The sequence below is a fragment of the Cydia fagiglandana genome, chromosome 24, assembly GCF_963556715.1.
Source record: "Cydia fagiglandana chromosome 24, ilCydFagi1.1, whole genome shotgun sequence".
In the NCBI taxonomy this organism is placed as follows: domain Eukaryota; kingdom Metazoa; phylum Arthropoda; class Insecta; order Lepidoptera; family Tortricidae; genus Cydia; species Cydia fagiglandana.
Window position 1 is genome coordinate 2172397 of NC_085955.1, and position 17768 is coordinate 2190164.

General features: G+C 39.1%; 1 protein-coding gene across 1 annotated transcript in view; it reads left to right on the forward strand.

Annotated features, from left to right (window-relative positions):
* The first annotated feature begins 740 nt into the window (after positions 1-740).
* Positions 741-17768, forward strand: part of LOC134676308 (complex I assembly factor ACAD9, mitochondrial) — a 33048-nt gene continuing 16020 nt past the window's right edge. The window contains exons 1-4 of the mRNA XM_063534683.1: positions 741-1333; positions 4769-4992; positions 7046-7207; positions 8210-8353. Coding sequence (XP_063390753.1) covers positions 900-1333; positions 4769-4992; positions 7046-7207; positions 8210-8353 — 964 coding nt within the window. The 5' untranslated portion in view covers positions 741-899. The remainder of the gene's footprint in view (positions 1334-4768; positions 4993-7045; positions 7208-8209; positions 8354-17768) is intronic.

Sequence of the window (17768 nt, forward strand, 5' to 3'; positions counted from 1 at the left end):
ACAAGCTACTATATACATTTAATGGCGTGCCATATCGGACCGTAAAAACTCGGACTGCCGGACAGTAAAATTCATTGTAGAGCACAATCGCCCTAACGAGCGCTTTTTCAATGCGCGTTAAAAAAGCGCTTGAATTCGTCTGCACGCTAAATTAGATTTAACGACCAATGCTTAAAGTCGAAAATCCAACAACGCTTAAATAAAATTGACAGTTTAAAAAAATAAAAATAAACTATTTCCCGCTATTAAAAAAAAGTTGTGAACAACGCTTATTGAGACAACCTATTCTCTTTGGAAACAACAATGAATTCACATTCACACGGGCGCTTTTACAACGCGCGTTAAAAAAGCGATGGAATGACACAAATAGATACATGTGTATTTATTCACACGACGGCGGTGGCGCTTTTAATCAAGCGTTGTTGGATTTTCGACTTTAAGACTTGGTCGTTGAATCATCTTTAGAGTTAATTCAAGCGCTTTTTTAACGCGCGTTGTAAAAGCACCCGTGTGAATGAGGGCTTAACAATTTCACTGCCATCGTGTGAATAAATACATATGTATCCATTTGTGTCATTCGAACGCTTTTGTAACGCGCGTTGTAAAAGCGCTCGTGCAATGAGGCCTTACCTTGTCAGAGCGTTTTCACCAAAGAAAACATGAGTAAAAAGGTGTACCTTGAAAATTTACTTAAATCGGAACGCATCATAGTAAATGCCAAACGCCAGAACTGTCTAAATTGACATTATAAATAACCTCCAAAGATTACAAAATTCACCGAGGAATCACGAATAAGAACAATATATACATATTAAGAAAAGAGTTCTTTCGTAATTGCGAAGTAAAATATATAAAACAAACCAACAATATAATTAAAACGTGCTTTCTATCACAAGACAATGAATATAGCTCGTACAATTTGCACAATTCGGAGCAAGAATGTCAGCAAAACAGTGTTCAGAAATTTTCGCATATCTTCGTCAAACTACGATTCAACACATGCATCGCAGCCTAAAGTGCAAGAAGAAAAGTACGACTTCGAAGACTTGAAGGTTATAGAGCGCGCGGAAACCAGAAAAGCTGCGATACCGCCTTTCATGAAGAATGTATTTGTATCTATATTTGATAGGGAGTTGCTCGCTTATCCCGAAATTTTAAACAAGGATGACAGTGAAGACTTGGACAAGAGAGTGTCTAGACTGCAGGCGGTGTTTGGGAACCCGGAGAAAACAAAAGAAGATCGTAAAGAAGTGTTGAAACAGAACCAAATGTACGCCGCGCCTGTTGCTTTGACTCTGGGCGGGTTGGCCATGAATGTTACAGAGAGTATAAGGTATGTTTAAGCTATATATATATATACACGGTGTAACATGAGTAAACCGAATAATTTTAACAGCATATTCCTGATCATATTTAGAGACAAAAATGTCCTATAAACTTTTTTTTTAAAACGCCTAGTTTCAGAGATATTATTAATTAAAAAAATAAAACAAGTTTTTATTGTTACATAGTGTAAAAGGCCTTTTTGATGGTGATGTTGCTGCTATGGTACGTAGTCTAGGTAAATATCCTTATTGATAGATGTCAAAAAGTGACAAGTAACACTTTGTAAAGTAGGTTCTACGAAAAAAAAAATGTAAAAATCAATTTGAAGTGACAAGTTTACCAATAACATTTATTTTTTATGTACAAATACATTCAAAAAATTGAAAAAACAAAACAAGAAATATTTTTTTTTGGCGAAATTGACCTAAACTCATATTACATTTTTTCCTTCTTTTGACCTCAAAAATGCGTGGTTAAAGTTATTCGGTTTCCTCATGTTACACCGTGTATATATATATATGTCATGGGGCAATCTTACACAAACCGACCTAGCCCCACAGTTGCCCACAGCAAGCTCAATAAGGCTGGTGTCATGGGTACTAGACAACATCATCATCATTGGCCTGTAACATCAATAAGATGATGGTTTAAACAGCGTCCATAAAAGTGCAGCACTCCGCAAATTACTATTAATAAATAAATAAAAATAAAAATCATTTATTGCAGATCAAAGATCCATATTAGTGTTAGTAACAATTTTGACTTAATAACTAAGTTAGTAGGTACAGAAAATATACAAAACAAAACATGACAAGTTGGCCCACGATTGGTCGCGGCCTCATCCTATTTGGCCCTGCCGATGGCCACTTCGACCCAGTATTTAGTTATAGGGCAGTCAAGGCTCTCCGACAATACTTCGAGGAGGCTGTTGCCGCTGCCATGCACTCGCCTGAGTAGTGATCCCAGACGCTTGCGTCTGATTGCGTAAAAGTCGTCCGTACGTACTTCTGCAAACATGTTGGACGCACTACAGTGCTTCGGCAGCCGCAACAGCATCCTCAAAATATTGTTATATTGGCCTCTTAGTGCGTTGTATGCCCTCTGTGTAAAACCTACCCACAGACTGCAAGTGTAGAACGTCTGACAGTAGGCTTTGAAAAGCGTCAATTTGACTTGTTCATTACACCTTGCAAATCTGCGGGCAAGCATATTACCACGCACCGCCGTCGCCCTTCTCATCCTTTAGGTCTTCTGTAAGGATATGCCCCAGGTATTAAGTCCAATGCGAGAGCGGCAGCCCCGACCGCATATTTGGCAGGAGAATGCTGTGCCCGGTGACGAAGGTGGGAGAGCGGCGCGTTGGTCTCTCAGTTCTCGCCTAGTGTGAAGAAGGCTAAACCACGCTTCATTGTGTGCAACTACCCCTTCACCCAGGGTTTTCCTCCAGTGGTCGCGATCTTCAGCCTCCCTTTCCCAGTTGGTGGGAACGATCCGGAACGACAACATGTTAACAATATACATAATAAATAAATAAAACGGAACAAGTCCGAGTCGGACTCGCCCGCCGAGGTTTCCGTATTTTTTAGTATTTGTTGTTATAGTGGCAACAGAAATACATCATCTGTGAAAATTTCAACTATCACGGTTCATGAGATACAGTCTGGTGACAGACAGACAGACGAAATTGGAGTCTTAGTAATAGGGTCCCGTTTTTCAAATCCGGCCCGCGGGAGCCAGGCTCCAGGGGCTCAGCCCTAACAGCAGCAACCAGACACGCACCCCCCCGCGACGTTGGCTTGCGCCAAGTTTCTGAGGCGCAATATGGCCCTCAGGTAAAAAAGTTTGGAGCCCCTGCCTTAGGGTATGGAACCCTAACAATGTTGTGATGAACACACAAATAAATGCCTTAAATTTTTTTTTTTTTAAATGCCTTTAGGGGTCATCCATTAATTACGTCACACCAATTTCTAGGTTTTTTGACCCCCCCCCCCCTTGTCACACTTGGTCACATTTGGCAATCCCCTCCCCCCCTAGTGTGACGTCACATTTTTTCTACGAAATCGCCAAATCGAATTAAGTAAGTACCTAAGTATTATTAATATTTTATCAAAATATTTTTGACGATATAAATATTAGTAATTTTATAACCCAAAACTGCTTAGGAAAGAAAGAAAAAAAACGATTAAAAACTATTTTCGTTTTAAAAACTTGTTATTTAAATGTACAGCGAACTAAATAATTTAAATAAATTTTCGGTTACTGATGAAGTTAAAGTGACGTCACAAAGTTTGTGTCTCCCCCCTCCCCCATGTCACAATATGTCACATTTTCTTGACCCCCTCCCTCCCCCTAAACGTGTGACGTAATTAATGGATGACCCCTTACCAGGATTTGAATCCAGGTCGCACTGCTTCGTAGGCAAGGTCACTACCGACTAGACTAGGAAGATGTTAACTATTATTTGTTAACTCTTGGGATATTTTCTAATTATCCGGTCCACCTCATTTTTAGGGTTCCGTACCCAAAGGGTAAAACGGGACCCTATTACTAAGACTTCGCTGTCCGTCCGTCCGTCCGTCCGTCTGTCACCAGGCTGTATCTCACGAACCGTGATAGCTAGACAGTTGAAATTTTCACAGATGATGTAAAGAAATAAATGGGGCTCCCATACAACAAACGTGATTTTTGACCAAAGTTAAGCAACGTCGGGAGTGGTCAGTACTTGGATGGGTGACCGTTTTTTTTGTTTTTTTTTTTTTGCATTAAGTTACGGAACCCTTCGTGCGCGGGTCCGACTCGCACTTGCCCGGTTTTTATAAACATTGAGAGGGTAAAATTGCCTGTGAAGCATGGTCCTGGGTTCGAAACCCGGTAAGGGCATTTATTTGTGTGATGAATACAAATATTTGTTCCTGAGTCATGGGTGTTTTCTATGTATATAAGTATGTATTTATCTATATAACTATATCGTCGCCTAGCACCCATAGTACAAGCTTTGCTTAGCTTGGGGCTAGGTTGATCTGTGTAAGATGTCCCCTATAGTTCGTTTTTTTTAGCATTAGAAATCAGGTAAACAATCTTGATGTGTCTTTTAATTGAAAAACACATTTTAAAAATAAATTACGACAAATATGTAACAATTATGAATCTAATACGATCATTTATATTCTTCTGCTTTCATAAGTAATAGTTTTTGATTTTTAAAAAGCGTTTTTCAAGTAAAAGACATGTCAAGATCGCTTACCTTCTTGCAAGTTCTTTCTAATGCTAAAAAAACGAACTATAATATTGAATTACTTATTTATTTATGTCTGCTTAAAATTACTATACTGTAAAATTGTACTTCGTAAAATAATTGGTATTTTAATTCCCAATTCCCATGTTTTATATTTACTTAATAGTGATAAATAAATATAATTTTTATTCCCATTGATATCTTCAGATACCTAGAAACAATATCATCAGACCTCCAACTGGGTCAGCAACTGAGCGACCACTGGGTAGCCCTGGAGGCTTTAAAGGCCGGTCTCCGATCAGATCAGTTCCGGCAGATCCTGGATGACCTGGTCTCCGGAGAGCACATGGTTTCCCTGTGTGTAAAGGAGAAGCTTGCCGTAAGGATATCGCAGGCTGATTTTAGGACCAATGCGGAGATGGATGGACAAGGTAGGTATACTAGTTTTATTTTGCATTCTTCTTCTTCCTCGCATTGTCCCGGCATTTTGCCACGGCTCATGGGAGCCTGGGGTCACATGAAAATAATATGGTTAATAGGGGGTATTACTGCAATGTTCTACCGCCAGAGTGCAGCACTAAGCTACAGTGGAATCCGTTTATTATGACTCCGCTTATACTGACCAACCGCTTACTGTGACGTAATTACTGTGCGAAGTTTGGTTTCCATATAAAATTCTTCGTGACTAAGTCGGATATAATGACTTCGCTTATAGTGACAAATCGCTTACTATGACCTATAAATCCTATTTGTATGAAATTCTGTCCGGTTATACTGACACATTCGCTGGTTTTCGTGGCCATCCCCACATCTCTCTCTGCGAGGACGTTTGGTGCGTGCGGTGTTTTAGTTTTGATTCTCAATGACAAGTTGATAATTAGTACAAGGTTAGTAAAATTTATCTCTGACAGGGGATTTTAAGATTAATTTGGAATAAATTATAAAAAATAAGAAGTTAATTAACTACGCTTTATATGACATCCGCTTAGTATGACGGATTTGTCACTTCCCTTCGATGTCATTATAAGCGGATTCCACTGTAACTAGTAAACCATAGAGTAACTTATACATACTGTGCCTTAAACTGTATTTTGACTAGTTTTCATATACCTATATAAAATATGACATTGATGCATCAAGGCGGTTTGTTAACTATTAGGACCTTAGTTAGTTAGTTAGTTATTAGTTAGTTATACTGGGCATTTTCCGCAAATCGACAACCATTGTGCCTATTTTGCGTGAAAACGAGGGCAGCACTAGTCTAGCCACCCCAGCTCGTCCATGAAACCTAGCAGTGTCTTCAGGTTGCTAACTGCCTCCTTCAGTGTGCACGGAGTCCCTAGGTATTGGTTCCTGTAACAAGGGCCTACCGGGACGCGAACATCGAAATTTAGTTATCTGCGCCTTTATCGCTCGAATATGGAAGAGTTATAGAGAGGTTAGATAACAATATTTCGATTTTCTTGTTTCACGGTAGACCCCCTAGATTGTGATGGAGTGGTAGCCTACGCAGAGGTTTGCGTAATATTCCTTATTAAGGGGTCATCCATTAATTACATCACACGTTTAGGGGGAGGGAGGGGGTCAAGAAAATGTGACATTGTGACATGGGGGAGGGGGGAGACACAAACTTTGTGACGTCACTTTAACTTCATCAGTAACCGAAAATTTATTTCAATTATTTTATTCGTTATACATTTTAATAACAAGTTTTTAAAACGATAATCATGTCTATTCGTTTAATTTTCTTTCCTAAGCAGTTTTGGGTTATAAAATTACTAATATTTATATCGTCAGATTCAGATTCAGATTCAGATGTTTTATTGGTAAAAGGCAATCATTTTACAAGTCAATAAAATACTTACTAAGTAAAAATATTTTTGATAAAATATTAATAATACTTAGGTACTTACTTAATTCGATATGGCGATTTCGTAGAAAAAATGTGACGTCACACTAGGGGGGAGGGGTTTGTCAAATGTGACCAAGTGTGACAAGGAGGGGGGGAGGGGTCAAAAAACCTAGAAATTCGTGTGACGTAATTAATGGATGACCCCTTATGTACATTGTTCCTTTCGAACCACGATAACTCAAAATGTTGTCAGACTGTCTAGACATGTTCTTACCGTGTGTCTAGAAATATACAATCAACTTACTTAATAAAACTTAACGTACAAATAATAATAATAAATAAATATAATAAATAAATGTTATAGGACATTCTTATACAGATTGACTAAGTCCTACAGTAAGCTCAAGAAGGCTTGTGTTGTGGGTACTCAGACAACGACATATATAATATACAAATACTTAAATACATAGATAACACCCATGACTCAGGAACAAATATCTGTATCATCATACAAATAAATGCCCTTACTGGGATTCGAACCCAGGACCATCGGCTTCGCAGGCAGGGTCACTACCCACTAAGCCAGACCGGTCGTCGAAATGCTTGTCAAAAGTGAAATTTGCCTATTCCAGAAATATGGAGGATATCCGGTGAAAAGGTGTGCAGTGCCACCGCCGGCTACTTTTTAGTCCTGGGCAGCTCTGAAGCGGGCCGGATCCGAGCGTTCCTGGTGCACCCTGGCGCCGCGGGCGTGACGGCTACAGGGGACTTTGTCACCTTCCAGAAGACACCGGGTAGCTGTCGGTCACATTCTATAAGTAGCATGACATGATTTTAGCTCTGAAGCTGGCAGGATCCAAGTGTTCCTGGTGCACCCTGGCGCCGCGGGCGTGACGGCTACAGGGGAGTTTGTCACCTTCCAGAAGACACCGGGTAACTATCGGTCACATTCTATCCTCGTGCCGCCCAATGTACGTTAGGATGTACACTCAGTTTCGATGGAATGTCAACCTTAATTAAAAACATAGTACGTAGCATTTCCTTTGTCTCGTAATATTTCCGAACAAATGAAATTCAACCTAATTGAAAATACAACAAGATTCTAACTTCCTTGGCTATCATTTTGTACGGTGGGCGCATAGAAGTAGCATCCTATAGAAGTGGTATACGCGTGCCTCCGTGAGGGACAAAACATACGCAAATGCGACACTGTGATTGGTCGAATTCATTTGTTGCCCACCATTATCAATACTAAAAAAAGGTGGGGAACAAATAAAATGTGAGACTGTGACAAGGACAAACAATAATAGCGCTTTCGCTGCTACTCCTACTGAAAGATACATAAGATTATCCCGTTCTGTCAGTTATCCCCACCACTCATGCCCAATCCAGTTTAATACTAGATTCATGGGTGGGCGTCACGAGGTTATAGGTAGCTTGACATGATTTTGTTTGGCCTACTTAAGTTAACAATTAATTAGGCGATTAGCTAAGTCTACCCATCTATGTTTTGAGGGAGTTCCCTCTGCCAACAAACTGCCCTGCAGTTTGGCAGAAGAAAAACATTTGTAAATAAAATAGGGTTTATTTCATCTGAATAAATGTTTTTTTTTTGTTGCATATTTCCATTGGTAATAATTTATTTTACTGACAAGGAGACGCTTTGGTTTCATTGGAGGCCTTGGTCAGTTTTTCTTCGTATATGACATTTGAGGAGTCTTTTAAAAGGGCTTTTTTCTCTATGGACACCATACATTCATCCATTCATTCATTTATTTTTAAACATATTCTTCCAGCTACGCCTCTCGACGAAGTGACGGAAGCGGCCCTAGCACAAGTCCTGGGTGCGTCGCGGCTTCACACCGCGACGTTATGTCGCTGCAGCCTGCAGCGCGCCATGCTAGCAGCCACCGACTATATCAGAGACAGGGCTTTCAATGGTATGTTTTACTTTTACACACACTTCTAGCTACACCGCTCAACGAAGCGGGACACTTCTAGCTACACCGCTCGAAGGGACAGAAGCGGCTCTAGCACAAGTCCTGGGTGCGTCGCGGCTTCACACCGCGACGTTATGTCGCTGCAGCCTGCAGCGCGCCATGCTAGCAGCCACCGACTATATCAGGGACAGAGCTTTCAATGGTATGTTTTACTTTTACACACACTCCCAGCTACACCGCTCAACGAAGCGGGGTTAGACTTCTAGCTACACCGCTCGAAGGGACAGAAGCGGCCCTAGCACAAGTCCTGGGTGCGTCGCGGCTTCACACCGCGACGTTATGTCGCTGCAGCCTGCAGCGCGCCATGCTAGCAGCCACCGACTATATCAGAGACAGGGCTTTCAATGGTATGTTTTACTTTTACACACTCCCAGCTACACCGCTCAACGAAGCGGGGTTACGCTTCTAGCTACACCGCTCAAAGGGACGGAAGCGGCCCTAGCACAAGTCCTGGGTGCGTCGCGGCTTCACACCGCGACGTTATGTCGCTGCAGCCTGCAGCGCGCCATGCTAGCAGCCACCGACTATATCAGAGACAGGGCTTTCAATGGTATGTTTTACTTTTACACACTCCCAGCTACACCGCTCAACGAAGCGGGGTTACACTTCTAGCTACACCGCTCGAAGGGACAGAAGCGGGTCTAGCACAAGTCCTGGGTGCGTCGCGGCTTCACACCGCGACGCTATGTCGCTGCAGCATCTAGCCACCGACTACATCAGAGACAGGGCTTTCAATGGTATGTTTTACATACTTTTACACACACTTCCAGCTACACCGCTCAACGAAGTGAAGGAAGCAGGACACTTCTAGCTACACCGCTCGAAGGGGCAGAAGCGGCCCTAGCACAAGTCCTGGGTGCGTCGCGACTTCACACCGCGACGTTATGTCGCTGCAGCCTGCAGCGCGCCATGCTAGCAGCCACCGACTATATCAGAGGCAGGGCTTTCAATGGTATGTTTTACTTTTACACACACTCCCAGCTACACCGCTCAACGAAGCAGGACACTTCTAGCTACACCGCTCGAATGGACAGAAGCGGCTCTAGCACAAGTCCTGGGTGCGTCGCGGCTTCACACCGCGACGTTATGTCGCTGCAGCCTGCAGCGCGCCATGCTAGCAGCCACCGACTATATCAGAGACAGGGCTTTCAATGGTATGTTTTACTTTTACACACACTCCCAGCTACACCGCTCAACGAAGCAGGACACTTCTAGCTACACCGCTCGAAGGGACAGAAGCGGCCCTAGCACAAGTCCTGGGTGCGTCGCGGATTCACACCGCGACGTTATGTCGCTGCAGCCTGCAGCGCGCCATGCTAGCAGCCACCGACTATATCAGAGACAGGGCTTTCAATGGTATGTTTTACTTTAACACACACTCCCAGCTACACCGCTCAACGAAGCGGGGTTACACTTCTAGCTACACCGCTCGAAGGGACAGAAGCGGCCCTAGCACAAGTCCTGGGTGCGTCGCGGCTTCACACCGCGACGTTATGTCGCTGCAGCCTGCAGCGCGCCATGCTAGCAGCCACCGACTATATCAGAGACAGGGCTTTCAATGGTATGTTTTACTTTTACACACACTCCCAGCTACACAGCTCAACGAAGCGGGGTTACACTTCTAGCTACACCGCTCGAAGGGACAGAAGCGGCCCTAGCACAAGTCCTGGGTGCGTCGCGGCTTCACACCGCGACGTTATGTCGCTGCAGCCTGCAGCGCGCCATGCTAGCAGCCACCGACTATATCAGAGACAGGGCTTTCAATGGTATGTTTTACTTTTACACACACTCCCAGCTACACCGCTCAACGAAGCGGGGTTACACTTCTAGCTACACCGCTCGAAGGGACAGAAGCGGCCCTAGCACAAGTCCTGGGTGCGTCGCGGCTTCACACCGCGACGTTATGTCGCTGCAGCCTGCAGCGCGCCATGCTAGCAGCCACCGACTATATCAGAGACAGGGCTTTCAATGGTATGTTTTACTTTTACACACACTCCCAGCTACACCGCTCAACGAAGCGGGGTTACACTTCTAGCTACACCGCTCGAAGGGACAGAAGCGGCCCTAGCACAAGTCCTGGGTGCGTCGCGGCTTCACACCGCGACGTTATGTCGCTGCAGCCTGCAGCGCGCCATGCTAGCAGCCACCGACTATATCAGAGACAGGGCTTTCAATGGTATGTTTTACATACTTTTACACACACTTCCAGCTACACCGCTCAACGAAGTGAAGGAAGCAGGACACTTCTAGCTACACCGCTCGAAGGGACGGAAGCGGCTCTAGCACAAATCCTGGATGGGACAGGGCTTTCAATGGTGCGTTATTCTAATGTTATATTTATTAATAGGCTATGTGACTACTAGTCAAATCAGCTCTTTATTCGAACTGTCAAAACGATTTTGCTACTATGGAATTTACAAGAAACACTAGCATGTGACGACACAATCAAATTACCCACTCTTTATAGTTTTATACGGGTTTCAAAATAGAAATTGTGTCTAAAAATAACTGCTGTCTATGTTTCTCTATTAATCTTCTGGTGCGTTTTTTCATGCATGGTGAAATAGTTATTTGTTTTACATGGGGGCAAAGTTGTTGTTTAACCGCTCGTGCTAATATTGATACCCGAGCAAGCGAAAGATTCCAAAATTGAACCACGAGCGTAGCGAGTGGTTCGAAAAATGAAATCTTTAGCATTGCGAGGGTTTCAAAGCACGAGGGTTAAACAAAATTTGCCCCCGAGTGAAACACAAAATTTTTCACCACACCAACCCGAAGCAAATATTAAATGTAAAATATCAAACAAAATCAAATCCAAATGAATGTTATTAAATATTTATCATCCAAAATCATTATTTAAAAGTCCATTCTACCATCAAACTTAAGGTGGTTCTCCTTGCTCGATTTTCATACAACTTTCTTGGCACCCTAGCTCCTATTATATAGGGTTTCTTCACTTGTATATGTAATGTTTGGGTAGTATATATATTTCTGTCTTCGCAGAACGTAAAAAAATACTAGATTATGATTAAAATTATTAAGAAAAAAGCCTTTGAATATTGGTAAAATTTTGCCTCATTGCTTGTTTGTGTGAGTGATGCTTATAGTATCGGTGTAATTCTAACATGGCGACTTCATTTGACAAGCAATCATTTTTAATTTGTCAAAGGTGTAACAGATGGCACTTTAAAACCGCAACACAGATTACCTGTGTATTTTGTTTTATTTTCACTCAATAGAGGGAGGTATATTTAATGCACAAAGCATGTTACGAGTATACCTACTCATTTAAGAATCTCCTTTCTGATATATGTAATTTCATTCCCAGATTTAATATAACTTAATAATTATTATGATTATTACACAATAAAATACATTAATATATTTATAGAAAGGTCAGTCCAAACAATCATTCGCGTTACGGTCGTCCACCGAAAACCCTTGTGAATTCTGCTTTCGTTTCGGTAAATGTTCTCTGGAAAAGCCTATATTTATTGTAACAATGATTTTTAAACTAAAATACCTAGCTATATTTTTCTCAAAAATATATATAGTAGTGGACCCTATAATGGACGTGGAACCAGTTATGGGACAAAAAACCACAAATCCTCTAAAATAAGTATCTAAAAATAGTTTATAAACACTGTCTGTATATTATCATAAATATGAGTCTTAGAGCTGTTTCAATTTAAAGTTTCATTAAATTTGGTTATTTTTTAAGAAATTGGCGTCAACCCAAAAGTTGTCGTGTCACTGAAAAAAAATACCACTACGAATTCTTAACAACTTCGCTAAGAGAGGTGAGTTAATTTATTAAATTTTAATTAATTAATACTCGATGAAAACTAGAATGTGTTTTGTTAATTGCATTTACCATGAGATAATGTATACAACACACTATGTTGTGACTCCACAGATGTAAAAAAAATAGTGGTATTTGGCCCAATCCCATTATAGGAGCTGTAAAACTGCATGCCTCCTATAATGGGACAATTGACATTATAATGCTTGCCATGGCATAATTTCATGTTTAAACAATACAGAAGTAAAATGTAGTTACGAAATACGTCAACCAGGAGGTATTCTCGGACTTCGCATAAATTAATATCGTTTTTCCAAACTTTTATTTAACTTGCCCTGTTAGTTTGTGTGGGTCAAATTTTGGTAACTGAATTTGAGCCACTTTTCGATTTCCGATACAATTGAATTTTTTTGTAAGTACGTAATTAAGTATGCAAATCTGATGATAATGCAATATTATATATGATAACATCGACCTGATCTTATGATGGAGACAGGAGGTGGCCATGGGAATTTTATCGAAATAAACCCTAACTAATTGTGTTAGGTATATTAGAATTGTCTCGATGGATCTAATACAATAATAATTGGCTGTGGAAAGAAAAATACATTCATCGATAAAAGCTTATACCAAAAATTGATTTTTTTGCCATAACTTATACCCCATTTCAATATTTTATACTGATAGAGCAATGTCCATTATAGGGGGCCCATTACTGGATCCACGTCCATTACTGGGGCCCATTACTGGAGCTTTGGTGTCCATGACTGGAGAAGAAAAAAACATAGTTTTAATTTGTTAAGTATGTGGAAACTCATTGCAATATCTTTGATACAACACGCCTAAAACATGAAAGACGGATAGGACTTTCATCTTTTAACACGCTAAGCGGTAGACCAGTTACATGTATAAGGGAAATATCATAAATACTCCAAATTTCTTCTTAAATGTCCCATGACTGGTGCTGTTACTATAGGTATGTGGAGAAAAATGTCATCTTCTTGTAAATAAACAAGATTCTATAATATCTTCTGCTTGTGCATAACAATAACATTAGTAGATGATACTTTTAGGGTTCCGTACCCAAAGGGTAAAACGGGACCCTATTACTAAGACTTCGCTGTCCGTCCGTCTGTCTGTCACCAGGCTGTATCTCACGAACCGTGATAGCTAGACAGTTGAAATTTTCACAGATGATGTATTTCTGTTGCCGCTATAACAACAAATACTAAAAACAGAATAAAATAAAGATTTAAATGGGGCTCCCATACAACAAACGTGATTTTTGACCAAAGTTAAGCAACGTCGGGAGTGGTCAGTACTTGGATGGGTGACCGTTTTTTTTTTGCTTTTTTTTTTGTTTTTTTTTGCATTATAGTACGGAACCCTTCGTGCGCGAGTCCGACTCGCACTTGCCTGGTTTTTTTTCAAAAATGCTGCCTTTCACCCGAGTTAAAACACTCTACTTTTCATTTCGCATACGAGGAAAGTAAAATGCATGTGTTTTTTGAAATACATTTTTATAGTAGGTATTTTTGAGAGTAGGTATTTTTGAGAGTAGGTATTTTTGAGAGTAGGTATTTTTGAGAGTAGGTATTTTCAATTAACAATTTGGCCAAAAGTAATTTATGGAATGGGGAGTCAAATATCAGAATGGAAATTGTATAACAAATCCATTTATACCCAAATTTCAATTGCTTATTGTAAAAAGAATAATAAAATCGTACTTGTAATTGGAACCTAAACTGCTCTAGTGCAGAAACGTATCATTTCCTGCACACCTTTTACAACAACAATGACCCTCTTTCATATATTCGGTCAAATTGTGCTTTTTGAAAAACTAATTATAGCCAGCCTTTTATGAATGTAGTATGATACCTTAGGGTATGGTGCTTTACGCACACTAGCGTCCCTTCCCCTCCCCCTGACGCAACCCACCCTTTTTGCATGAAATATGTCCCGGTTCACAGTTTTTTACATTTTTTGAGGAAAGTATACATTTTAGGAAAAAAAGTGTCAATGAAAGAAATAATCCTTAATAAATTCTTAATAAAAAAGGTCATATTCATTTTTTTTATATCATGCACCTAATTCATGTATTAGCTTGTCAAAATTCGAAATAACATAGTTTTTACTTAGGGTTCGAAACTCATTTATTATACACGGTGTAACATGAGGAAACTGAATAATTTTAGCAGCGTATTCCTGATCACATTTAGAGACAAAAATGTCCTATAAACTTTTTTGAAATTCGCCTAGTTTCAGAGTTAATACCAATAAAAAAAAAACAAGTTTCTATTGTTACATAGTTCAAAACGCCTTTTTGATGGCGATGTTGCTACTATGGGATTTAGTCTAAATATCCTTATTGATATGTCAAAAAGTGACAAGTAACACTTTACAAAAACTAAGTTTTACGAAAAAAAAAACCATTTTAAGTGACAATTTTTATATACAAATTCATTCATAAAATTAAAAAAAAAACCAAAAAAAATTTTTTTTTTGGCGAAATTGACCTAAACACATATTACATCTTTTCCTTTTTTTGACCTCATGTATACATTTTAGGATAAAAGTGTCAATGAAAGAAATAGTTCCTTATTAAATTCTTAGTAAAAAAGGTTATATATTCATTTTATAACACTTATTATACAAGGTGTCCTCAAGAAATGCGAAAGATTTTATTTCTGAGGTCAAATTAAAAGAAGGAAAAAATGTTTGTATGAGTTTAGGTCAATTTCGCCGAAAACAATTTTTTTTATTGTTTTTAGGGTTCCGTACTTCAAAAGGAAAAAACGGAACCCTTATAGGATCACTCGTGCGTCTGTCTGTCTGTCCGTCTGTCACAGCCGATTTTCTCCGGAACTACTGGACCAATCAAGTTGTAATCTGGTACACATATGTAAGTTTGTAAACAAATGAATTTTAAACATGGGGGCCACTTTTGGGGGGTAAATGAAAAAATTAAAAAATAAAAATTTTCAAACTATATCATGTTACATATCAAATGAAAGAGCTTATTGTAAGGATCTCAAATATATATTTTTTATAATTTTCGAATAAACACTTTAGAAGTTATTCAAGAAAATAGGCAAAAAATTACTATTCCCCCCTCCCCCTTTATCTCCGAAACTACTAGGTTTAAAATTTTGAAAAAATACATAAAATAGGTCTATGATGACAGGAAAACCTATTAGAAATGTACAGTCAAGCGTGAGTCGGACTTAATTACAGTTTTTGATCCGACTCCTACGGATTTTTTAAAGATTTCACTCACGTTTCGCATAAATAATGTTTAGTTTTAAGTTTATAAAATACATATGTATGTTAGTCTGTAAGGTATTTGTAATATGGGCCTTGTTCCCTGAATTAAAAATCTAAATAAATAAATAAATAAAATAAAAAATACATTGTTAAAAATTGTGTAATATACGGAATCCTTGGAACGCGAGTCCGACTCGCACTTGGCCGCCATTTTTTAATTTTTTGAATATATATGTATGTACATAAAAAGTAAATGTTATTGGTAAACTTGTCAGTTAACATGGATTTTTACTTTTTTTTCGTAAAACATAGTTTTTGCAACGTGTTACTTAATTGTCATTTTTTGACATATCAATAAGGATATTTAGACTAAATCCCATAGTAACAACATCGCCATCAAAAAGGCGTTTTGAACTATGTAACAATAAAAACTTGTTTTATTTTTTTAAATTGGTATTAACTCTGAAACTAGCCGCATTTCAAAAAAGTTTATAGGACATTTTTGTCTCTAAATATGATCAGGAATACGCTGTCAAAATTATTCGGTTTCCTCGTGTTACACCGTGTATAATAAATGAGTTTGGAATCCTAAGTAAAAACTATGTTATTTCGAATTTTAACAAGCTAATACATGAATGTGCATCATGTAAAAAAATCAATATGACCTTTTTTATTAAGAATTTATTAAGGATTATTTCTTTCATTGACACTTTTTTCCTAAAATATATTCTTTCCTCAAAAAATGTAAAAAACTGTGAACCGGGACATATTTCATGCAAAAAGGGGGGGTTGCGTCAGGGGGAGGGGAAGGGACGCTAGTGTGCGTAAAGCACCATACCCTATTAGACCAGCGGTGGAACAAAAATGGGTTTTGATAACATTAAAGTTTTTTCTTTTTTGATATGTTATTGTAAGCATGTTAAATAACGTTCATGTAAAAAGTTAGAAAATTTTAGGTGGAGCGTTCGGCCATATTTAAATATTTCAATTTTTGCTAAATAACTATGTAAATATAAAATTAAAGTTACAAAAAACTTTAACATATTCAATAACACTTTAATTTATTCACAATATTCGGTTTTTAGAAATCTGGAACAGCTGCTTTCTGGTGAACGTAAAAACACGAATTATTATGTAAATACAGAATTAGAGTAGCTGATATTGCAAAATTACGATATTACCTATCAACTTAGTATACATGTAAAAAGTTAGAAATGTAGACAATGTGCTTGTCTAGATATTGATTTCTGGTTAAGCAGTATAGCCAATATTGAATTAAAGTCTGTAGAGTTAATATTACACGGTCATAATAAAGATCTTACTTCTCACACAAAAGATTAGAAATATAAAATCACGGCGACACTAAATACTGATACGTAAGTATGCATTCCGAGCTTATATTTCAAACGCGCGGCGTTTTCGCGCGCCGCGCTGTGCGCCGGGGCAGGAGGCAGCGATCGACGGTCGCGGGCTAGCGGTTAGCGCGGTGACCTTAAAATACGCAAAGCGTTTATAAAATTATTATCAATGGTAAATAGTTATTTTACACAGTACACTAATGGAAACTTACCTTCCCTTATTTATTTCTATATGTACTAGGGATTGCCCGCGGTTTCGTTTACGTAGAATTCGTTATCGTGTTAAGTATAGAAATAATAGATACATTTGAAAATTATTTTAGGTGCATTGTCATACAGATAACTACCCTTGTTAAAGTATTCTTCAAATTCAATACACAGGTGTCATTTCAATATAATTTTGCGTAATTTGGCGCTTTTAGGTTATAAATGACTAGCGACATATATTTTTTAAGATATCATAAAATCAATTTCAAACTAACGTTATTCAATATTTATAATTTTAAAGTCAATATTACCAACCAACTGATCCAATTTACCTACGGAAACAACTCAAAATTTGCATCAAATTAAATGCCACTTTTCTTATCCGTTTCGAAAAATCAAGAGGGCCTTTACGAGCTGATGTGATGAAAATTTTATTTAACCTTCGTCCCTCGAAACCTTCACTACGCTCAAGGTTCAATTTTACGAACCACTCGCTACGCTCGTGCTTCAATTTTAGAATGTTTGAATTTGTGAATGTACCTCCTGCCTCGCACAGCCAAACTGTGGAATGAACTGTCCGATACGACCTTCAAACCTTAAAAGACCCCCATCTTAAAGGTCGGCAACGCGCTTGCAACCCTTCTGGTGTTGCGGGTGTCCATGGGCGGCGGTAATCGCTAACCACCAGGTGATCCGTCTGCTCGTTTGCCTCCTATTTAATAAA